The following is a 25,162-nucleotide window of genomic DNA, read 5'->3' as shown; positions in this document are numbered from 1 at the left end:
TATTAGAAAATACACAAGTTAAATCCAGATGTAAGAACTAACTCAACTAGATTAACTACAGGTCCTTCTTCCACTTTTCCCTGCCCCCCAAAGTAGTCCAGAGGACAGTAATTTCTCCCTCCCCATACTCTTCAGGCTGTCCCATTACCAAAAACCATGAGCCCTTCATCATGCCCTGAAGGTCAGAAAACTTGGGTTCTCTTGGACCATGGGTGGGGGAGGTATGAATTCTAGTGTTGAGGATCCCTCATGGAAAATTACCTGCCATTTTTGATCAGAGGGTTATTGGCTGGAGTGCCTCTGCTGACCAGAGCTGCTGCTGTAACACATGAGAGAGAGAGAGGATCTCACAGACAGCAAGTGCAACAGACTAGTTTAGGGCTTTAAAGACAAAACCAACAGCTTGAGCATCACCTGGCAGCCAGTGCACTGTGCTCATGGAGAGAATTACCTTTTAATAAGTGGTCAGCCACATTCTGCACTAACATAAATGTCTGGATAGCTAAGGTGAAGCGTAATAAAATAATGCGTTGTAATAGTTTAATCATGAGGTGAGGAATAGCAACTATAATGTGATACATATCTGAAAGAAAAATGTGCCTTTAGCAAATGCAGATTTTAAAAAGGAGGATTAGCCACAGCTGCAACTTGGATGCCCAGGAGCAGCTGGGAATCAGGCATCACTTCCTAATTACAAAAGTAACAGCAGGAGGTGCACTTCCTTATCAAATGGGGACTAATGTAATCTTATTTCTTCTGGTTGCTTTCCCACATTTACTAGCATTATTTCAGTCTTGACTAGGTTAAGACATATTCAGATAACAGTCCTCTCTATCCCAAGCTCTGCCATACGGAACTATAGACCCAAATACTCAGCAGAATATTAGTCTGTGGTGTTCATTTATGAGACATTGAATGTTTTTTTTCTATCTTATTCATTGTGCCATTTTGTGGAACTATGGTTGTGAGGAAGGCTAAATTGATTGACAAATCTCAACCAATGTGGTATTATATTTAAAAAGAAAGTGTTAAAAGAACATTATTTAGGTTGCAAACTGAAACATTCAAAAGTTAGGAAATGTTAATGAATTGTTTCCTGTGCAGCTTAATTCTGCTCTGTTGTGTGTCCATCCTGTGCACTGAATGAGGCAAAAGTCCTATGGAAAACATAGTAGATGATCATGCAATTAAAGGCTGTATCATAATGCATGTAGACAAAGGGAAGGGACAAAATTAAGTTTGCATGGCCAACTGTAAATCTTTTAAATATTTGACTTTGCAACCTAAATAACATTTTTAAAGAGTTTTGCATATGAAATTTGTTTAAAGGAAAAGGATAAAAACAAGTTCTTATGTGAAAGTGTAACAACCCTCCATCATGCATCATCAGCAAATTTGAACCCTGAACTTTCAGTATTGGAGCAAGCACTGTCTGTTAACTGGCAGAAAAAGAAGGCGAGAGTGGGGATGGATTGCTGGATCTAGGGAGGGAAGCCCAGCCCAGATTTCTCTATCCTGCCCCATTCCTGTGGAAGTCTGGGGAGCTCTTGCCCCAAGTGGTACTTCCATAGGGGGGAGGATGGATATTTGGCACCATATGCTGAATCTTGAGTGGTAGCCCAGCTCTCGCTCTCGCCCATCTGTTCCCAAGAGTAACGGGAACTACAACCCTATGTGGTCCCTCTGGGTGGAGGAAAAGGGCTGCTGGGACCAGGTGCTGAATCTGAAGGCTTCAGGAGTTGGGCTCATTTCTTCTCTGCATGATGCCCGAAGAGGGGAGCATTATGGGCCAGTAGGTTCATGTGCTGGATCTGTGTGGGGGAGTGGGTCCAGCCAAGCCTGGCTCTTCTGCTAACAGCAACTCTGGCAGTGTCCAGGGGTTTCCGGCACAGTGTCTGCTGTTGCTGCGTTCACAGGGGGGTGAACCCGGCCTTAGTGTGTTCATTGTCTAGTTATTTTGGCATGCTGCTAATATTTTCTTGAGAAATGTAACTAATAGAAGGGAAGAGGTGATTATAAGCAGTTTATATCCCACCAAAAGCTAAATGGAATTTCATGCACAAAGAAAAGGCACATCTGTAGCCTGAGAGTTTTCCACTGGACAAATATCTAAGATCTGTTGCAAAAAATGGATGTGAGAGAGCATCTCCAAGATCAAGGCTGGATATCTTTTTATAATATACACTGTAGTTCAAGCAGAATTTACATGGTTGCTGCAGAAGTTACTGGGAGAGGTTCTGTGGCCTGTCAAGATGTCAGACTACATAATTGTAATGGTCCTTCTAGCTTTACAATGTACGAAAAGGTAGCGAAAGTCCATTATGTTAGGCAACCTAAATACAGGGGTTCTATCAACTACATCTGTATTAACTGCACAGTATAGTCTTCTCTGTATTGTTATTCTTACAAAAAGGTAAAACAAATAGTAGGGAAAATATTTGCCATACTATTTTTACTCTTATCGTACATCTTTACCAATCAGATCACTATGCCTCACCATATATAGTCTTTTTCAAACATATTTTTGTTTCTGCACTTTCTTGTGTAAGGTGTTTTTTAACCCCAGAGGGCAAGCTTTTTTTAATTTAATCTTTTTTAAGTAAAGGGATTGTTCTAAGGACAGACCTTCTCCTTTATTTATGTGTTGCTGTTGCTTTGTATTTTCAGGACCGTTTAAACTCCTGTCCACGTGAGCAGTAAAAGGCACCAAAAGTTGTTCCTTTTGTATGGAGAGTCTTTAGGGGATGGAATCCTTTTTATATTTAGTTTTTTGGGCAACTCTCAACTTGTACCCATATCTTTAGTTGTCTTCTGCTCTTCCCCAGCCCCTTTGGACCTTTTTGAAGCTAACCTCAAGCCGCTTGCACGGTTCTGTGGCTGCTCAGTTCTGCACAAGGAACACAGACAGCACCTCCAATCGCACCTTATTACACAGAATGTGGGGGGACTAATCTGCTATAGCCCTTTACAGGGCTCAGTATATTCCTTCCTTCCTACGTCCCTCCCTCCAGCTGTATTGTCTGGTGAATAGGGGTGATGGGCAGAGTTCTGGCTTTCCCAATGGTTTGCTTGTGGGCATAGCAACAAGAACCTCTGGTCTCCTTGCACTCCAACCTGTGACCCAGACCAGTCTGTTGTTGCTATTCAGGAGGCCAGGGATGGACCCTACTTTTCCATACTGCCCTGCACAACCATGCTAGACCCAGCCACAATCCAGCTGTTGCTTAGTAAAATAGTTGTTGAATATGTATTTCACATATATCAATGCATCATTGTCAGTCCATGAGTGTACATTGTCCAAAAAAATTTCTGAGCTATCTTTTCAAATGAGTAAGTTCGGGTACTGTATATATTCCTTACTATGTTAGAATATGAATAAATTTCCTCATTACAGCTTGCTTAAAATATTTTCAGGTCAGATTCACGTTAGGTATTACAGTTAATTTATGTAAGTATGACCCAAAAAAATCCAAATTACACATTGCATGGATCAAATTATATCTTTGTTCCCAAAACATGTATTTACCTTCACTTTTCAGTATAGAGAACAATGATTACAAATTGCGTTGGCAAGAATTTCTGCTCTGCTAGTTCAGTCCAGGTGGTTTGCTAATAATCCATGATTAAAATGTGTCTTTCAGAATTTGTTATTGGAGCCCATTTTATAGGATTCTTAAACCTTTAATACAGATACAAATTTCCAATAGCTTGATATGTTTTTACTTGCCACTCCATCAAAACCATCTACTCTCTAATAATTTTGAAGGCACTTGAAAGCCTGTAGCTGCTTTTATAGTTTTTTTACATACCACTGTACAGTAATCTAGGATTGCTAATGACTTACAATGAATGGTCTATAATTATTTGCTAGAAATAGCACTTTCAAACCTGATAGGCTGATCACTGTTGAAAAGGAAGCTAATCAAATAGTATTCTCAATGTTAGTGAAAACATCTATGACCTTTCCTTATTTCAGTCACTTAAAATATGTTATATAAGCACCCAAATACATTTCACTGTTGATACTTTTAAATTTAAAATTACTTAGGGCGGTTATGGGTGGTTGGTTTTTAAATTACGCTTTGTTAGCTAAACTGTCTAACATTTAGTTCTATAAATATTTTGTTAAATATATAGACATTTTAAAAAAATCAACTTTTTCTATAAGGGAGAAAAAATAAAATTATTCTAATCATCACATGTAATAAGCAAAAACACAAAGGGCATAATAACTGATTCTTTTATATACATGTATTCAAATACAGACAAGCAAGTGAGAGAGCCTGGGACAGAGTTGGAGTGAACAGTGGGACAGGGAGTTGGGATCTGTTGAGAATGGGACTATGTTGGGAAAGGAAGCTGGTACTGAGAGCTAAAGTGTGGGAGGACTGGTTGGGCAAAACAGTCTTTGATCATGTAATTAAGGACTGTACAATATTGCATACTCACTCACAAGGAGGCCAAAAAAAAGTTGTTCATGTATTTTTAATTCTGGCATTTTCTAACTTTTGAGTGCTTGACTCTGCAACTTTAATAATGTTCTTTTTAGGCCTATTTTTGATGTAATATATTGTTAAGCTGGCCTGTTTCTGATCTCACTCCAGCTTTACACAAGTATAACTCTAATAATGACTTCAGTGGGTTTAATCTTGTGTTACCTTGGTGTGAGTTCACAATCAGGTCTCCTAGCTCTTTCCTATATTACTAAGAAAATCATGGAAATGTTGGCGGAGGAGGCAGAGATTAACTTTAATTAGCCTTCTACTTGTGGAGAGCAGTAATTACTTTTGGCTGAGATGATGTGAAGCAAGCATGACTCTTCAATATCTACATAACTATCTAAGAACCCAGTTCTACACATCATTACTTACAGGAGTAACTCCTTTGGACTACTCACATTCACTAAGTGTTGCCTCCCTGTGTTGTTTCCTTCTGCTGTTAACACTGGCTATTGAAATGAGCGTGCATTGTATCTTGTCCAGTTTAACAGTTTTTCTTTGAAGAAGTTATCAGTTGTTCCACACACAAATACCGTTTATGTCTCTATGGAAATCAGCACAAAATTGTGAGTCAGAACTAAGTTCACATGCAACTTTACTGGTTGCCAACTAAACCACATATTTTAAAGTTGTTTTGATTACAATTAGTTGTGGCCCTGATCCTGCAAAGTGATCCATGCTAGTGGGTTCTTATGCCCATGCCATGTCTCATTGTAAAACACATGGTTTTAACTTGAACCAATGTCTATATTATGATTAAGCAACACTTTGTGTAGATTGGTTTCTTTCAATACCCTTACTTTATTTCACGTACTAAAGTATTCATTACACTAAATATTTTTACCGTAAACTTTGAAAAATGTGTATATGTTCATTGAGTAACTGGTACTGACGGGAACCCGGGAAATGGTTCCCAGGAAACCTGACAGGAAATCTGGTGATGACTATGATTTGCAAGATATTGAAAAATACTGATGCAGTGTAAAAATTGATGGAGAATGCAGAGCAAAATGGATGGCGACTGCATAGCATGCATTATAAAAATGGAGGAGGAGACTACGTAGTAAAGAGATATGGAGTACTGCCTCTAATGATTTGTGATTTTTTTAATGAGTTAAATATTTAAAAATTGCTATTTACCTTACAATATAATCTTGAATCTGATATTAGAATAAGACTAAGGATGCTGACAAAGTGCATTGATACTGCAAAACAAGATGTTCTATTGACTTTAATGGCAATTTTGCCAGTGTTAAATGAATTGTAATGTAAGTAAATTAATGTTTCATTACCTATCCAAAGGAATCACTCCACACATCCAAAAAAGTAAGAAATATTTTTATTGGAAAAAAAAGTCTTTTCTCTATCACTATTGACAAAGAATTTAAACCAAGGATTTTAGTTAACATACTTCTCATTCCTCCAATTTAGTTGGGGTAATTGAGGTTGAGGGAGGATGCCATTTAGGTTTAGAAGTTGATCTTTTTGTGTTGTGGGTTGCCAGATAAAACATTTAGACATGCTTTGCCACTGGTAGTTGGAAGATAGGAAAATTTTTACTGGAACAGAAAAAAAATCATGGAAAATAGTAGTAGGGATTTGGACAAACAAAGTGTGGAGTTTGGTATCATTGATGGAAGTGGAGAGGGTGTGTTGAGGGGCCGGAGGGATATGATAAGATATTTGTGATAAGTAGTCAGGGGCTCAGTTACATAGGTTTGTGAAGGCAACAGCAAGCTGTTTGAACTTAACTCAGTGGAGTGTCTAGGATCTCTCTCTCTCTCTCTCTCTTTAAATTGCCCACCTAATACTATGCATATACATGAATAGTACTATATAATCAATAACAATTTAAAAATATTTCTGGAGTTATCATCATCCTCTGTAATTCTGTGGCAAATTGTAGGACCCAGCGTGGGAATACCAGGCTCTTCTATTAATGTTGGGTTTAGAACTCTGCAGGAAGTTGTAGAGTAATTTTTGCTTACTTATATTAATAGATTTGTCTTTTTAAACACCAACCCAGAATATCAGAGGATTTGGGGTCTCTCTTTGTGGCAGAGGGCACTAGGAGCAATGATGGAAAAACCATAGAAGCCTGTATTGGGTTATAGAAACACCACACTGGAAAGGAATGGGTTAAAGAGCAGCTCTGGCGCCTGGTGGCCCTGCCCCACCCCCCTGAAAAGCCTGCACAAGGTGGAGGAAGAACTTAGAAAGGGGAACAGAGTAGCTCATTGGGAGATAGACAGTGAAGGTGAGCATACCTACACGGGACTGGCAAAATGTTCTGAAAAGGCTCATTGCCATTGTGAGAATGCTTGCTACCTAAAACCTAGCACTGTGTGGCACTTCAGATCAGCTGAATGTGCCAAACAGTGGAAACTTCCTTAAAATTGTGGAGTTAATGGCTGAGTTTGATGCTGTACTCCAAGAGCATCTAAGAAGAGTCACCACCAAGAAATGTATACACACCAGTACCTTGGGAAAACAATTCAAAATGAGATCATACAGTTACTGACAACAAAAGTCAACAGAAGATTGTGGCAGATCTGAAGTCAACAAGATATTACTCTGTTATTCTGGACTGCATACCTGACATCAGCCATACGGAACAAATGACTTTAATGGTGCGTTTTGTAACAACAACAGAACCTAGTGAAAATGTCCCTGCAATGGTGACTGTCAGAGAACATTTTCTAGAATGTATTGACATTGATGATACTACAGGAACTGGTATGACAAATGTGCTTCTTAAAAAGCTGGAAGAGATGGGAATTGCGATAGCTGACATGAGAGGTCAGGACTACGATAATGGTGCCAGCATGAGAGGAAAGAACAGAGTAGTGCAGACATGGATCTGAGAGTTAAACCCTTGAGCTTTTTTTGTCCCATGCAGTTCTCATTCATTGAACTTGGTGGTCAGTGATGCAGCATCAGCTTCTAGTGAGGCCGCTGAATTTTTTAATGTAATTCAAAGCATCTATGTATTTTTCTCTGCATCAACTCATCGATGGCAAATTTTGAAGCAACATCTGGGAACATCCTCTCTGACACTGAAACCACTGAGTGCCACACAATGGGAAAGTCGAGTGGAGGCAATAAAGCCTAGGAAACACCAAACTGGGAAGATAGATGATGCCATAGTTGCCATTATGGAAAATAATGCTGTGACAGGAACTGTTCATGGGAGAACAGTGGCAGAGAGAAATGGAATCACCAGAAACATACATAACTTCAAATTTCTGTGTGGCTTAGTGTTGTGGCATGAAATACTGTTTGAAATAAATGTTGTAAGCAAGAGACTCCAAGGTGTTGACCTTGATATATCTGGAGCAATGGAACAACTGGACAAAGCCAAGTCATACTTACAGTCTTACTGGTCAGATGAGGGATTTCAAAACGTTCTGAAGAGTGCACCGAAGTTGGCAGAAGAACTTCACACTGAAGCTATTTTCCTACCCATTCAAGAATACAAGAGTCACTGAAGAAGACATTTTGATTACGAGGCACAGGATGATCCCATAAGAGACCCCAAGCAACAATTCAAAATTGAATTCCTTAACTAGGTGCTAGCTTGTGCAATACAGTCAGTACGTTTCATGCAGCTCAAGGAATGCAGCAATATATTTGGGATGTTGTATGATATTCCAAAACTCCTCACTATACCTGAAGAAGACCTACACCAGCAATGCAGCGCACTAGAGACAGTGTTGACACATGATGACATGCGTGATATTGATGCGAGTGATTTAAAAGCCCTTTCAAGATACATTTCAGCAGGATCAACTCCAAAGGCTGTTCTGGAATATATGTGCACAAATAAGATGACCACCCTCTTTCCAAATGCTTTTGTTGATCTGCGCATACTTCTAACACTTCCTGTAACAGTTGCCAGTGGAGAACACAGCTTCTCCAAGCTGAAGTTAATAAAAACACATCTGTGCTCCACAATGACACAGGAGAGGCTGGTTGGCCTTGCAGCCATCTCAAAAGAGCATGAGCTGGCCCAGACTGTGGATCTTCAGGAAGCAGTTCAGTTCTTTGCAACCAAAAAGGCATGGAAATAACCACTTTGATTATTCAAACAGATAAAAATGCCAGTGTTTACTATGCAGACAAGAAAAGTTACATTTGCTGTTCAGGCATTTGAAAGTTAAGTGTTACTTAAAATTTTTGAACAAGGCATTTTAAGTTGTTAGTTCTCCTTTATTAGGGTAGGTAGCAGAGCAGTACCATGAGAGGAGTAGAACAGGAAGAAGGCAGAACTGAGACCTTTCAAAGTTTTGGCCCAAGCGAGGGGGCATGGGGGCATCATTTGAGCTCCCCGCCTCAGGTGCCAAAATGTTGTGGGCTAGCCCTGTCTGTGATGCTATTCATTTTAATTTTAAAAGTTAATTCTTTTAAAGTTATGGTGGAATCTTAACAATGAGAGATGGAAATGACTTACTAGATCATAATTTCCATCCACAACTAAGGTAGATTGTTCCTACAGTATGCTGTTGAATGCTTTTTCCAGACTAGTTTGAAATAACTCAAGTGATGGGGCTTCCACCTCTTCCCTTGGGGCACTTATCCCACAGTTTAATAGATCTTTCTGTTATGAAATGTGTTTTGATATTCAGCTTGAAAGTTCCTTTTTGTTCATGACATTATATGTAGTTATAGCTCCTTGGGTGACTCCAGAGAATTCCTATTCCTCCTTGGATTAATAATTTATCATAGTTATATGTATTTAGGTTATTAAATCTTTCCCCATGTATCTATCCTTGAGAAACTACTATGTGAATAGAGCTATATTTTTTACTGTATTTTATAAGTCAACTCCCCAAGAGTTAATCATTTGGTTGTTTCTTGACACTGAATTCCATTCAGTTTTTCAACATCTTTCTGGTATAAGCATCCATCATTGTTTGGGGCCTTCTAAGGCCTGGTCTACACTACGCGTTTAAACCGAATTTAGCAGCGTTATACCGATTTAACCCTGCACCCGTCCACACAATGAGGCCCTTTATATCGATATAAAGGGCTCTTTAAACCGGTTTCTGTACTCCTCCCCGACAAGAGGAGTAGCGCTGAAATCGGTATTGCCATGTCGGATTAGGGTTAGTGTGGCCGCAAATCGACGGTATTGGCCTCCGGGAGCTATCCCACAGTGCACCATTGTGACCGCTCTGGAAAGTGATCTGAACTCGGATGCACTGGCCAGGTAGACAGGAAAAGCCCCGCAAACTTTTGAATTTCATTTCCTGTTTGCCCAGCGTGGTTCTGATCAGCACAGGTGGCGATGCAGTCCCAAATCCAAAAAGAGCTCCAGCATGGACCGTACGGGAGATACTGGATCTGATCACTGTATGGGGAGACAAATCTGTTGTATCAGAGCTCCGTTAGAGAAGACGAAATGAGAAAGCATTTGAAAAAATCTCCAGGCTATGATAGACAGAGGCCACAGCAGGGACTCAGCACAGTGCTGCGTGAGAAGCGTAACGGAAAGCCAAAGAATCAAATGGACGCTCATGGAGGGGGAGGGAGGGGGGACTGAGGACTCCGGCTATCCCACAGTCCCCGAAAAGCATTTGCATTCTTGGCTGGGCTCCAAGTGCCTGAAGGGTCAAAAACATTTTCCCGGGTGTTTCAGGGTGTATATCGTCAATTTACCCCCTTCCCCCCCCCTCCCGAAAGAAAAGGGAAAAATAGTTTCTTGCCTTTTTTCAATGTCACCCTATGTCTACTGCATGCTGCTGGTAGACAGGGTGCTGGAGCGCTAAACAGCAGCATTCTCTCCTCTCCCGTCCCTGGTGGCAGATGGTACAGTGCAGAAGGACTGGTATCCGTCCTCATCATCAGCCTGTGAGTGCTCCTGGCTGGCCTCGGTGAGGTCGGTCGGGGGCACCTGGGTAAAAATAGGAATGACTCCTGGGAATGACCAGGAATGACTCCTGGTCATTCCCAGCAGATGGTACAGAACGGCTGGTAACCGTCCTCATCATAGCAATTGGGGGCTGAGCTCTATCAGCCCCTCCCTGTCATGTCTAAAGAAAAGATTCTGTACTGCCTGGACTATCATAGCAGCGGAAGGCTGGTCTCCTCTCCCCCCCTACCCTTTAATGTCCTGCCTGGACTATCATAGCAGCTGGAGGCTTCCTCCCCCTCATTTTATCTCACTAAAAATTCTGTGTTTCTTATTCCTGCATTCTTTATTACTTCATCACACAAATGGGGGGACACTGCCACGGTAGCCCAGGAGGGTTGGGGGAGGAGGGAAGCAATGGGTGGGGTTGTTGCAGGGGCACCCCCTAGAATGGCATGCAGCTCATCATTTCTGCGGGATCTCTGGGGCTCTGACACAGAGCGGCTGTGCTCTCTGGTTCTCCAATACACTTGCCCCATATTCTAGGCTGGACTGACTCTATTTTTAGACAAAACATAGGAAGGGAATGACCCAGGGAGTCATTCCCATTTTTGCCTATGCACCCCCGGCCGACCTCAGCGAGGCCAGCCAGGAGCACCCATGATAGTAGCAGACAGTACAGAATGACTGATAACCGTCATCTCATCTCCAATTTACAATGGCAGACGGTGCAATATGACTGGTAACCGTCTCTGCTATCTTGCAAAGGCAAATGAATGCTGCTGTGTAGCAGTGCAGTACCGCGTCTGTCAGCAGCATCCAGTACACATATGGTGACAGTGACAAAAGGCAAAATGGGCTCCATGACTGCCATGCTATGGCGTCTGCCAGGGCAATCCAGGGAAAAAGGGCGCGAAATGACTGTCTGCCATTGCTTTCCGGGAGGAAGGATTGAGTGACGACATTTACCCAGAATCACCCGCGACACTGTTTTTGCATTGGGATCTCAACCCAGAATTCCAATGGGCAGGGGAGACTGCGGGAACTATGGGATAGCTATGGGATAGCTACCCACAGTGCAACGCTCCGGAAATCGACACTAGCCTCGGTACATGGACGCACACCGCCGAATTAATGTGCTTAGTGTGACCGCGTGCACTCGACTTTATACAATCTCTTTTACAAAACCGGTTTATGTAAAATCGGAATAATCCCGTAGTGTAGACATATCCTAAGAGTGGTGTTTCCATTCCTATGTAAATCTGCAACTACAACATTATTGGTCCATGACCTGACACCTATTAGTATAGGTCAATATTTTCAAAACGGACTATGATTTTGATTGCCTCCGTTTTGGGTACCCAACTTGGTTTTCAGTGGGGAAGTACTCAGCACTCTAATCAGGCCCTTTCGAGGTTTTGTCAAATTGAGCACCCAAAAATTGAACACCCAAAATTACTAGTATTTTTTTAAAATGTTGGCCATAGAGTCTAATTTGCTCTAATGAGCATAGTGTTACATTGTAAGTGTCTAGGTTTCTAAGTGTCTAACTGAAAAATCTTTATTGTTTCTCAATTATATTTGCTTATATTTTTCCATAGATTAAAAAGTGCATGCTAACTGGTATTCCCTTTAGATCGCTTTTAGATTTCTATAGTTGACCGCCCTGTAGAGAAATGCTTCTCCAGGAATCTTTCAAGCAGAATAACTTTAAGTTTCTGTGGTCTGTTTTTTAGTGCACATTGACAAGGAGCTTTATCCAGCACTAACAGTGTAAGTGATCTAATTATAAATTATTAGATTTAATTTACCGAATTCAGTAAATATAGCCATTTAATAGGTAGCATATCATGTTTCAAAACAAATTAGACAATTTTAACCTTTCTTATTGAACAAAGACTAATCCCAAAGGAAGTAAATAGTGAATTAGAGTATATTGAATTTGTAGTTTTTCAAAACATAAGAATTAGTAGTTGTCTCTCTAAATTCTGTATGTATATTTAATTTGAATGATTTTATTTGTTTTGATTTAGGTTCTCTGAACACTTTTTAGCCCTTTATTTATTGCAAATGTTTCTAATGCTAATGTCAGAGCTGAATAATTTCCCTTTTCATGCTTTGAGACTTGATATGCTTTCCATAAATTCCATTTTCCAACATTTCAATACTACAGTTCTGCACAGAATGGTATAAGTAGTTTTTCTAGGCCAGCCAAGTGCTACTGGCAAAAGTAAACAATCTGTCTATCCTTTTATGGGTCAGATCTGCAGTTATTCCTAAAAGCAAGGCCTCAGTCCTCCAAGGTGCTAAGAACTCTGTCCTTAATCCAGCAGAGCACTTAAATTTATGCTTAATTTTAAACTGGTGAGTAGTCCTATTGGTGTCAAATGGTATATTTCATCAACATGTTTCTAAGAGTTTACAAGCCTTCTGTCATAGGGTGAACCATTTTCTGCACAGATTGTGTTTACAGTTTTTCCAAATGTGGTGTCTTTTCTGACTGGCATTAAGGAGTTTGAATTGGCAAGTATCTTTATCTACCAGGGAAACTAAAAATAGGTCCTACGTGATATGAGACAGGACACTAAATTGAGTTTGGCTAACTATTACAAGAAACATAAATGCCAGCATAAGAAAATGGTATCTAGAATTCCTTGTAATCTTTTCCTAATTACAAATGTACAATAATGTGGTTTCCTAGTGGGTATTCTACTTAGCAATGAAATTTGCTTATTTCTTTTTTTTAATAGCATATCACTAGTGCATGGAGATCCACAGAACTGGTACTTCACAATTGATTGCTTTCTTGCAATCTTTCTGTGGCATATTTTATGTTCTCTGTTTAGCTGTGGAAATAATTTGAAAATATTAATTATTAATGTGCTATGAAAGAATCAGAAGACCAAGTGACTTCAGCTTTGTTGGACTAGTTTTAAATGAACACAACAATTATCATTCTAATGGAGTACTGAAAGTCTATGCTGAGCCACTTGATCTTTCATTATAAGGGCTCATATATAGAAAATAATATTGAGTTTGTGATTTACAGATCAACTCCATTTTTATTTTTAAACTCTGTGTGCCCATTATATTCACATTCTGTGGGAATTTAGATTTACTAGTTTTTGTTGTTGTTTTGGCCTACCTTGTCTCAGGACTGTTTCTTGTAATCACTTTTTTTTCCCTGTTCTGTTTTGGTTTTATTTCTCTATGCTAATGTCATTCACCTGTTTTCTTACTTTGCTACAAAGAATGTTTTACTTTACATCACTAGTATTTTTGGACAGACAGAATTATTTTCAGGTTAAACCAACCTAACAGTTCCAGATCTTAAGAGAATGAAACACTCTTGCAACTATGAAAAATTATTGTCGTTAATTTAACGTCATTAATCTTAAAGTGTATGTGTAAAATACATTATCATTATAAAGCATACATTTTGATATTGCATCCTTCAGGTAGGTACTACCATTTTCGTCTTTATTTCACCAAAATACTACTGTATGAATGAGATAGAGATCTGGAGGAATTTGAAATGATGCAAGTGACATCAAAATTAGACAGGAACACCTTGAGGGCCACCCTCTTCAGGGAATTATCTGTACTTTCTAACCAGTTCATGACTGTGGATTGTTTGGACAGAAAACTATTGAGAGATGAATAAGCAGGGATATGATGGAGGGAAGGGGAGCTGCTTCTTCTGAGGAGTGTAGAGCACTGTAGGAAGTGTTAGTACCAAATGCTTGTGTCACGGAGTGTGGGGAAGTCAGGACCCTGCACCCCCAATTCCTGCAATTCACCGTGACTCTCAGCTAGCCAGTAAAATGGAAGGTTTATTGGACAACAGGACCACAGTCCCAACCAGGGGGCAGGGAGCTTAGATCCTAGCGTCTGGGGCTTCCTCCATTTCCCCAGCCAGCTCCAAACTGACCAACCCCTCCAGCAGTCTCACCCAGCCTCCCCCGAGCTCCTCCTCCGGCCTTTGTCCAGTTTCCCAGGCAAAGGTGTCACCTGGCCCCAACCCCCTCCTGGGCTCAGGTTACATGCTCACGTATTGTCACCCTGGTATCCCATCACTAATGCAGACAGTCTTAATACAATTTCCACGCAACATCCTGCGTCACAGCTTGTATGCTTCAGAGAGTAGAATTTGCAGATGTGAAGGGTCCAGGCCCCTGCCTAAAGCAGGAAACAGTGCTGTTCTGCAACTTGTGAGGACAGGATGCTTTCCCCTCAACACAGTGCCCTTTCCCAATTCCTACTTTCACCAGTGAGTTTGGGGGCAGGACCAGTGTGGGTCCCTCAGCCATTCCTTCCCGCTGAGAGGGATACTGCATCAACTTTGGGGGTTATTTCCCCTTCTGCTCCCCTCCAGTTTCTGTAGAATGTCTGAGCATACAGCCAAGTGACCTGGGTGGTGTGTTTCGCTTAGGATTTGGATCTCAGCATTTAAAATACAGTTTACTTTCAGATAAATGTCTGTTTGTGACATCCACAGCTTTGTATTTGTCTGTAGAGATGAGACAACTAAGTCAGGAAATTATGGGGCTGTTTTTCCATTTCAATACTCCAGTTTTACACCTGTGAAAGCATAGTTTTACTATGTCGACATCATAAAACTCAAATAATACAGAGATGAATCAGGACCTGAGTATCATTGATTAGTGAACTCTCCTGTCCACACAGGTAGGGTGAGTATTTAGTTGTTAATTCTTCATAAATACTAAAGCCCCAAACCTGCATTGTGATCCAAGCTGGTGGACTGCTGCACCCCTGTGGAAGTCAGTGGAGCTCTGCCAGACGGCAGCAATCTACCTGTGCATATCACAATGTAGGATCGAGATCTATGCACTTATATAGTGCTTTTTCATCTGTAGATCTTAATGTAATTTACAAAGGTGGGCAAACGTCATTATCCCCATTTCACAGTTAGGAAAACAGAAGGTCAGAGAAGTGAAGTGATTTTTCTGAGGTTACACAATATGTAGATGGCAGAGCTAGGAACAGAATACAGGAGTCCTGACTTCCGGTTTCTTGTTAACCCTTAGACTATGCTCCCTCCCTTATCACCGTTACCCTCATCCATCCTTCCATGCTGTCTGGTTTTTTCGTTACACACTTGCTGCATCTTGTCTTAAATTAGACTATAAGTACTTACGGGCATAAACTTTTATGATGTTTGCTCAATGTAGAGCCCTGATTCTGATGGTATTGTAATATAGATAAATAATAATAATAAATGATGTTGCACTGTTTAATCCACATTTTATTGACTACAGATCTCTCACACAAAAGCAAAAAATGCACTGCCCCCCTCTGTTCTACCCTCCACCAAAAAAAACCCAAACCAAAACAAAAAACATTGTTTCTAACACTAAATCATAGCAGTGTTCTTATATCTGTTATCATAGTGACTGTGGTGTTAGATCTTTTCCCACTCTTCACATTACTTCAGTGTGCTTTTGTAATTGTATCTGTAGCATTTTTAAGACTTAATGTTCCCTTGTAAACAGAATTTTTTCTCCATTTTGCCAGCCAAATGAATGTAGTAGTAGATCTTTATAAACATTCATGGCAGCGGGAATGTGTCAGCCTAAAAATGTAGAAACAAATCAATATGCCAGTGTAAGAATTCTGTTTTCTATCAGGAACTGCATACTAGGTTTGCATAGTTATTTAGTCAAAATAACACAATGCAGTGTTTCTTGCATGTATTTATCACAAGCCTCCTGGAATTATCTTACATTGGGAACATTCATAGTATTCAGTGTCTTTCTACCTTGTACAATGTGGTCTAGTTTTAGTAGTATATGGTGTGCAATGATGCAGATCATAGAGAAATATTCTGTAGGAACACACTTATAAGACAGATTCTAGTGACCATGCTAGTTTCTTCTTGAGTGTGTTTAAATTCCAATTATAGAGAATTCTTATTTAGTTATATTATTAGCAATTACTATATAAATATTAAGTTTAGTATTTAGAGCCCTGCTGTCTGCTTAGATTAATACCAATGAACAGTGTGGTATACAAATAGCTGCTATAGAGCTCTGGTTTAATTTAGCAACAATTTAGACAGTTTATTAACTTGAGGAGAAAATTTGAATGAATAAATTTCTTTAGGGCAAATCCTGTCTCCTTTTTGACAGTCTGGGGAGAGAATTCTTTCCTTACCATTCCTGTGGATACCTTTCACCCCACATGTGCACCTGACCAGCTATTCTTGTTCTATGCAGAGGGAAGGATTTGGTACTTAGTGATGGGTCGAAGTCAGGAATAAAAAGAAATGGTTGGAAAACTTTTTAGTAAGTACATAGATGACTCCTGCTGAATATGCAATGTCAAGAACATATATAGTGCAAAAGGAAGATATGTACTGTTTCAATTACAGATATTTTTATACTTTATTGTAATTTTTGTGTTAAATATCATGTCATACTATTTATTTAAATCCCAAGTGTTTATAAAATGTACTAAAGGTTAATTTTCACTGTTACTTGGTCACAGGTCAAGAGAGGGGAACCTCAAATATGTAAAGGCCTTCTCAGATTTGATGAAGCATTCTTATAAAAATAAATTGACTCAAATTCAAGAAAGTACTTAAGCATGTGCCTAAGTTTAAGCACATGAGTAGCCATGTTGACTCCACTGGGAGTACTTGTGTTTAAAGTTAGACAAATGAGATTACTCTTGTGGTTAAAGTTAGACTTGTGTTTAAATATCTTACTGATTTGGGGCCCTTGTTTAAAAGTTGTCATCCTTTTTACAGGGCAACTCTGTTGTCATAGCTATATGTTTCCTTCATTAATATTTATGCAAAATCCCTGACTTCAATTTCTGAAGCAAGTTGCTCTATTTCCAACAGGCTGTTGATTGCCTTCTCTAGGTTTAATGTATTCTAGGGCATTTTAAAGATGTTAGCAGTGTGAACTTAATGCTTTCCTATAGGACTGTTTATAGTGCTATTGAAATCTAAGAGGATTTGCATTAATAATGAGGAAAGCAATACAGTTTTAAAAAGTGTATACAGATGTTTCCTAATGTAGTAAGTCTGTTGCTCTAAAGGCATATGTTCACATCTGGAAAATTGCTATTGCATGTCTTGGCAGTTTGTTAAAAATTGAAAACTTTTAAAACTAACTGGTGTTTTGATAGATTAAGTTCAAGGTCACCTCTTGTTTAAATGATGTTTTGTTTTCTGTAATTAGACCATGCCAGGTGTATTAAGTATGTAATTAAAAACAGAAGGCTTGGCTACTTCAGAGTAAATGAGAACAAAATACAAGGTCATTATTCGACTCTAGTAAGTCTCCAGATGAACGGTGCACATGGAACTATTTATAAAACATTTTGCATGGTCAAGAATTAGGTTGCTGATCATAGCTTTTAAATTAAACTACTCACAAATTTTTATGTAAGTACCTGTAGTGTAGAAGTATGATCCAGTTTCTAGTGCTGAACTTGAATAAAAATCTGAAAGTGTATAATATTCAATTTTATGGCCCAAATGGATAATAGCAGTAATAGTAACAATGCTTATAAAATTTCCAGCATCATATCTGGGCACATCTTACTAAGGTTGTGGTGGTACCAAACCTCTGCGTAAAAAATGAAAGAAACCTCCAAAGAGGAACAAGGAATTCTTGTGACTGGGTGATGGGTTTGGTTCCCTGGGGTTCCATCCATATACCATGGATCCTCCAAGGTCTGCTGAAGTCAAGATGCATACATCAATGCCAAGGTCCCTTGTCTCTGCACTAATGCCCAGCCTCCTCTCCTGGCTAAAGTTCTGATTTTCCACAGCCTGGATATGAAGGTGGTGTAAATTACTCTTCAGTAATATAACCCTTATAGGTTAGGTGCTGGAGAATTTGGTGTAACCCAGGAAACAATCTTGCTCTCCCTTCCCAATCTGTAGAATACATAATAGGTCAGAATAAAGGTTTGTTAGGTTAATTTGTTGAGGAAAAAAAATCTTTCACTTACCAATACATATTATAGAAAAAGTTGAGTGTATACCTCCTATACAGTAATTTGCATGCTTTGTAGCTGCAATATATGCAAATTGAACCACTTAGTTTTGCCTTCAGAATTGAAGATACTTTAGTCTACAAGGTAAATAAAGTTAAGAACATAAGAATGGACATACTGGGGCAGACCAATGGTCCATCTAGCCTAGTATCCTGCCTTCCAACGGTGGCCGCTGCCAGATGCTTCAGAGGAAATGAACAGAACAAGGTAATTTATCAAGTGATCCATTCCCTGTTGTTCCGTCCCAGCTTCAGGCAGTCAGAGGTTTAAGGACACCCAGAGCATGGGGCTGCAACCCTGACCATCTTGGCTAATAGCAATTGATAGACCTATTCTCCATGAACCTATCTAATTCTTTTTTTAATCCAGTTACACTTTTGGCCTTTACAATGTACCCTGGCAAGGAGTTCCACAGGTTGGCTGTGTGTTGTGTGAAGTCCTTCCTTAAGTTTGTTTTCAACCTACTGCCTATTAATTTCATTGGGTGACCCCTGGTTCTTGTGTTATGAGAAGGAATAAATAACACTTCCTTATTCACTTTCTCCATACCATTCATGATTTTATGCACCTCTATCATATTGACCCTTAATTGTCTCTTTTCTAAGCTGAACGGTCCCTTCTTTGTACTTTTTCCAATTCTAATATATTGTCTTTTAGATGCCATGGAATTACATAGTGGCATTATGATATTTTCTGTCGTCTTATCTATCTCTTTCCTAATGGTTTCTAATGTTCTGTTAATTTTTTTGACTGAGGCTACACATTGAGTTTTCAAAGAGCTATTCATGATGACTCCAAGATCTCTTTCTTGAGTGGTAACAGCTAATTTCGACCCCATTATTTTGCATGTATAGTTGGGATTATGTTTTCCAACGTGCATAACTTTGCTTTTGATAGCTGCAATACATTCTCAATGTTGATAAAGGCAAAATAATGCACATTGAAAGTTTAAGATTTCTAAAATTGGCAGTGATTTTAGTTGCCTCAGTTTTTGGGAGCCCAAATGGAGATGTCTTAAAGAGGCCTGCTTTTTAGAAGATGAAGAGCACCCATCCTCTAAAAGTCAGTCCCTTTGAGGTGTCTCAGATTGGACACTCTGACCTGAGGCACCTAAAAATTTAGCTGAAATATAAGACACTTCTACAATATATTCTGTTTTTTTTCTGATATTTATATTTTAAGTGTTCATGTACTGTGCAGAAGAAAAGAGTTTTATATAATATTAGAAACACAATTTCTTCATGAATCTATTGTACGCTAACATTCTTTTCAGTGAGAGAAACCCCTTTTTTCTTTAGTGTGTAAAAAAACCTCCCTTCTTTTAAAAAGTGACATAGGATCTCAAAAGAGTTGTATTCAGGATGAGCAGCAAGAGTAGAACAATTGTTGCTTAAAATAGTATTTTCAGTCTCATAAAAAAACATTATTTTCAGCAACAGTTGCAAGTTGCTGAACTTTATACTTTCGATATATTTTACAAAGATAAATGCAGAATGGTAACACAAAATTTTGGGGAAAATTCCCTTCATTGTTTATATCTCTGTGTTTACTGTAGCAGTAATTCAGTAAGCCTGTGATAATGCTAAAGTATGGGCCAGAATGAGAGGGTGTTCTTTGGTCCCTTGTTTGCACTTCTCCCCTTTCTCAAGATCTCAGTACCATATTAGATTCCTAAGTATGTAGGAAGGCGTTCCATAATACCAGTTGGCTATTTTAGCAACAATCATCTGAGCATGATAGCATGTCGTGGTGTTTGACTGAAAGCCTAGTGTATATTTTTCTTCAAATAGAGTTCTTTTTCTTCATAGTTTTGATGTTTTGTCTTAATTATTAGTTAATTATTTCCTTAGTTGTATCAAAATTCTTCAACAAAAAAACTTCAAAAACAGACTCCAGCGAGAAACTGCAGAACTAGAATTAATTTGCAAACTGGACACCATCAAATTAGGCCTGAATAAAGACTGGGAGTGGATGAGTCACTATAAGAACTAAAAACTAATTTCCCCCTATTGTTACTCACACCTTCTTGTCTACTGTTTGAAATGAGCCACCCTGATTACCACTACAAAAGTGATTTTTTCGTCCTCACTTTAATTGAATTGTCTTGACCCCCCCACTTGGTAAGGCAACTCCCATCTTCTCATGTACTGTTATATATATCTTCCTACTGTGTTTTCCACTCCATGCATCTGATGAAGTGGGTTTTAGCCCACGAAAGCTTATGCCCAAATAAATTTGTTAGTCTCTAAGGTGCCACTAGTACTCCTCATTGTTTTTGTTTTTGCTGATATAGCCTAACATGGCTACCACTCTGAAACCTATCCAAATCTTTGTATCTGTGAAAATCCTTCCTTAGGGTCTGCAACCAAACAACCACAATGCTCTCTCACTGAATGATATTTTCACATCAGACTCTCAAAAACTAAAGCAAATAGTTTCTGTGCTGCACATCCTGAAGCCTGGCCCAAGAGGAAAGAGAGCAAAGGTAACTTCATGCATCCTAAATTCTGTCTGCAGTGGGGGCTGGTACAGCCTAAAGCATAAGGTAGAGCTGCTGTAATTGATGGTAGCCTATACATGGCTGCCCATGGACTCCTCTGCAGTCCAAAATCCATATAGCACTGAATGTTATAGCTACTCCCCCTCCCCATGTGCCCATCCCTGGCATAGTGCCAAGCAACCCATGCTGACAAATACCAATTTTAGTTACATTCCACAAAAGGTTGTGTAATAGTATTTGCTGCTGTTTCCACTCTCCTCTTTCTCCTGGTAACTGAATTCTGTCCCCTGTGCTGATACCACAATGCACAGGGCCTGTTTAGGATTTTGGGGAGAGTTAGTAAGATAATTCTGGAGTACTAATTATTTTGTAATCAATTCACTTTGCCAGTAATTCAGGGCAGTTAATATCAAACATGCTGCCTAGAATGGGGGGCCTTTCACATTACAGGAAGGAATCCTGCTGCTAGCATCAGTGCTTTTAGGAATTTCACACTATAAAGATGCACATTCACAGGAAGATCTCAACTCAGAAATTTTGAAATTCCATCTCAATTATGTCATGTCAACATCTCCCCTCTTTTCCGTCCTTCTTCAGTGAAGTTCTCTGATACTTCACAAGTTGGGTATTAAGTGGCTCTTGGTTTTCATATGCAGCAGACTAGTGCTAGACAATTGGTCACTCTATTTTACATTGTTATTGATGCTTAAGATTAAATTAAAATTTGTTCAGCCAGAGCTACATTGATAGTACCTGTGATCAATACCACCTCTTAAAATTTGGAATCCAGGCACCTGGAATTAATTACATCCTTTTATTTAACGTTATTGCTTTGACATTAGATATAATCTGGCTGTGCTTCAATCGTCGCTGCCTAAAAAGGTGTCTGCCTAAAATGGTTTTCTCTCAGCATTTCTTTTTAATCAATAGTCTTTCTATCTTTTTACTTCAGTTTTGCATGTTGTAAATAGATACTATATACTAAGTTAGACAGTAATAACTATAAGATTAAATTTTTTATTAACTATAACTATTAATATGTATCATTACTATAACACTAAAATGTGTTTTTCTTCACATTTACAAAACTTCATTATTTGTATAATTTTGGCAGGTAATATGGTAATCTCATTCTGTAATGTTTTGAAGAGAAATCTATCTACCTTTTTAATATCTAAAATGAGTCCTTCAGGGGATATTTACCTTTATTAACATGGAATTTATACTTAGTATTTGGAAAACATTATTCTTAATGGAGCCATGATCTTTCCATTGTTTTTAACGTTTGAGCATAATTGGTTGCATTATTTTCTAATGATCAAATGGAAGATCCAGTAAAATGGAGAAATAGTTATTTCATCCTGTATCCTCAAAGTAAGTGTTTCAATGTAAACATTTTCTTTGCTGAAAGATCATAATCATGGCTGCATTTTTGAAAAGCACTTCTGCTCATGGAGCTAGTAAAGAAAAAACATTCAACCAGCCGTGAAAGCTTGGAAATGCTCAGGTCTAAAGAAAATAATAGGTATGATAATTTCTTTTGGTGGACAGTGCATGGCCAGATTAGATTTTGTACCCATTGCCTGCATTTTACATTGCTCATTTTATAAGTCTCTAATTCTCTCTGATAATCTTCTAGCCAATGTTGTATCAGAGTAAAATTATCAGGTGGTTTAAAAATTTATTAAGGTTGCAGGGCTTCTGTTTTTTAAAGTGGCATAAATACCAGAACGAGACAGACCTCCTTATAGATTTCCTCCAACAATTTGGCAGTGTTGTGTTTTGAAACTTCTAATTACTTGTTTATAGTTGTGCTTGCAAATTAAGTTTGAAAAAACTGTCAGACCTGTTGCCAGAACTTTTGGGAAATATTTGATCTGATTAATGCTGTAGTGGTTGTAGTGTATAAAATCAATTATATCTGTTTTATATTGTGAAAGCGTGACCATCCTTTATAGACTGTTTTGAAGAGACCATGTTCTTCCTAATCCAAAATGATGTATTCGGTATTGCCAAGTATTTTCTGTCAACATTAATCTCATCAGTGTTTCTAATTATTAAAAAGTTAACTTGTTTTGCAGAAGGAATTTTGTGCAGTTCAATTCTATAGCATTTTTAGAGGCTGCTGCTGTTGTTGTTTCTGGGCAGGGCAACATGTTCCTCCCTCCACATCCATGCTGTTTAGGTGTTAAATTCTACTGCTTCTCTTTCTACAACATATCAAAAAACTGGCCATTCAGCTACAAGGTTTGTCTATGCCTTGGTTATCTCCCACCATAACTAAACTTCCTTACCCACTGCTATTCACTCTCCTCTTTGAATAACAGCTCTCCTTTGCCTATTAAATCAAGTCTAAGGGCTTGTCTCTAATGTCCCACAAGTTGGATTACAGGGATATGAATAGTAGTGTGCACCAAAGTGCTACACTGTAACTTCCCTGTGTGGACGCTGCAGGCACGAACTAAAAGGTTCCTAGTAGATCATATTATATAATCCTATTCAAACAGAATTACATTAATGCAAACTGGGAATCTTTCAGTTCACGCCCACAGTATCCATATGGGGGAGGTACAGTGCAGTACTTTGGTGTGCACTGCTATTCACACCCCCATAGTCCTAACTGCAGGCCAGTTCTATGGAACTCAGTCTGTATTTCTGCTTTTCTTTCTTTTCAGATTTCACCTTGATCCTTTTACTCCACAAATGAGCCAGATTCATTGCTCCCTTGGTTTCCTTCTCTCACTCTCCTCTTCAGACCTTCTACCAGACAGTCCCCTCTATCTGGAATGACTTCCCTATCGTATTGTATCAATTTTCCTTCCTTTCCTCATGCAAATTCCTCCAGAGCCCCAGTTTATTTTATGAACCCCACAAATACAAACCTGTTAATATAAGTGTGTCACTATCCCAGTTTATTATCAGCAACTAAAAAGATTGTGTTTTTATCAACTTCTGTGTCGACGAGTGCAGTCTTGTCTGATCATCATCTGCTTTTTACATTTGAAGTTCCTTGGGACAGGGACCATAGGTTAGATTCCCCCAAACAAATCCCTAGGTGTAGTGATGCCTAACTTTTAGACACCTAGAAAATCACTGGGATTCACAATATACAATGCATGGGGAGAGAGAGGTGCCACAGAATGGGATTCACAAAGGCCAGCACACTAGGCAGCTCCTCACCTAAGTTCCCTCTAAGTTGCGCAGGCGGCTGCCCAGCAAACTATCAAGTGCCATGCACTTCAGGTGTCCCTACTGCCACTGCCTGCTGCTCCTGCCCTCTGCCTTGGAGCTGCTCCTGTGGGAGCCTGCTTGCTATGCAGAGTGGATGGGAAGGGGGACGCTAATATCACTGTCCCCCTCCTCCAACCCCTGTACCTCATCTCTGCAGAGATGGGGGGGATGTGACAGGACTCAGGAGTGGGACGGAGGGAGCTTGCTAGTGGCTGCTGCTGCTGCTGTCTGCTTTGAGTGCCAATCTACTTAAAAGGGCAAAGTACAGCAGCAAACCATAGGCCTGAAAAGAAACAGCAGTACTCAAGATTTTAGTGAGGCTCCACCATTTGGACTGTATTTTGCCATCATCTGAAATTCTGTGCTTTAATTAAAACAATCCCTGAGTTTCTATCTTTTTCCATTGTGAAGATAGAGTCATAACACTGTAAATTGATGTGTAAACACTAGAATGACAGTAACCTCCACAGAGCTGCCTCTGGTGGAGAGAGAGGGCTGGGTCCTCTGTGGAATAAGAAAAAAAAAAAAGCGTCCCTTTCAGTGAGGAATGCCGTCTGGGAGATGTGTTCTCCCACCCTGGATCCATGTTGCCCGGGATTGGGGCCAGGGCCAGCTCCAGGCACCAGCTGAGCAAGCTCATGTTTGGGGCAGCAGATTCTAAGGGGCGGCATTCCCTCAAATTCTTTTGCGTAGAGACTGTCCGGTTTGGCCAATGTACATGGCAGAGCGGCATTGCTGGCACATGACGGCATATATCACATTGGTAGATGTACAGATGAATGAGCCCCTGATGGTGTGGCTGATGTGATTAGGTCCTATGATAGTGTCACTTGAATAGATATGTGGACAGAGTTGGCATCGGGCTTTGTTGCAAGGATAGGTTCCTGGGTTAGTGTTTTTGTTTTGTGATGTGTGGTTGCTGGCAAGTATTTGCTTCAGGTTGTGGGGCTGTCTGTAAGTGAGGACAGGTCTGTCTCCCAAGATCTGTGAGAGTGAGGGATCATCTTTCAGGATAGGTTGTAGATCTTTGATGATGCGCTAGAGAGGTTT

The 25,162-nt window shown here is 39.5% G+C and overlaps 1 protein-coding gene across 2 annotated transcripts in view; it reads left to right on the top strand.

Annotated features, from left to right (window-relative positions):
* Positions 1–25,162, top strand: part of STK3 (serine/threonine kinase 3) — a 269,092-nt gene that overhangs the window by 202,629 nt on the left and 41,301 nt on the right. Inside the window, exon 11 of one of the 2 annotated variants that reach the window (XM_039524230.1) lies at positions 23,557–23,716. The exons of the other annotated variant lie outside the window; for it this stretch is intronic. Within the exon in view, the coding sequence (XP_039380164.1) occupies positions 23,557–23,568 (12 nt within the window). The 3' untranslated portion in view covers positions 23,569–23,716. Of the gene's footprint in view, positions 1–23,556; positions 23,717–25,162 lie in introns of those variants that run through there. 2 annotated transcript variants of the gene reach the window in all.

Source organism: Mauremys reevesii, linkage group 2 (assembly GCF_016161935.1).
Source record: "Mauremys reevesii isolate NIE-2019 linkage group 2, ASM1616193v1, whole genome shotgun sequence".
In the NCBI taxonomy this organism is placed as follows: domain Eukaryota; kingdom Metazoa; phylum Chordata; order Testudines; family Geoemydidae; genus Mauremys; species Mauremys reevesii.
This window is presented reverse-complemented; position numbering and strand designations above follow the sequence as displayed.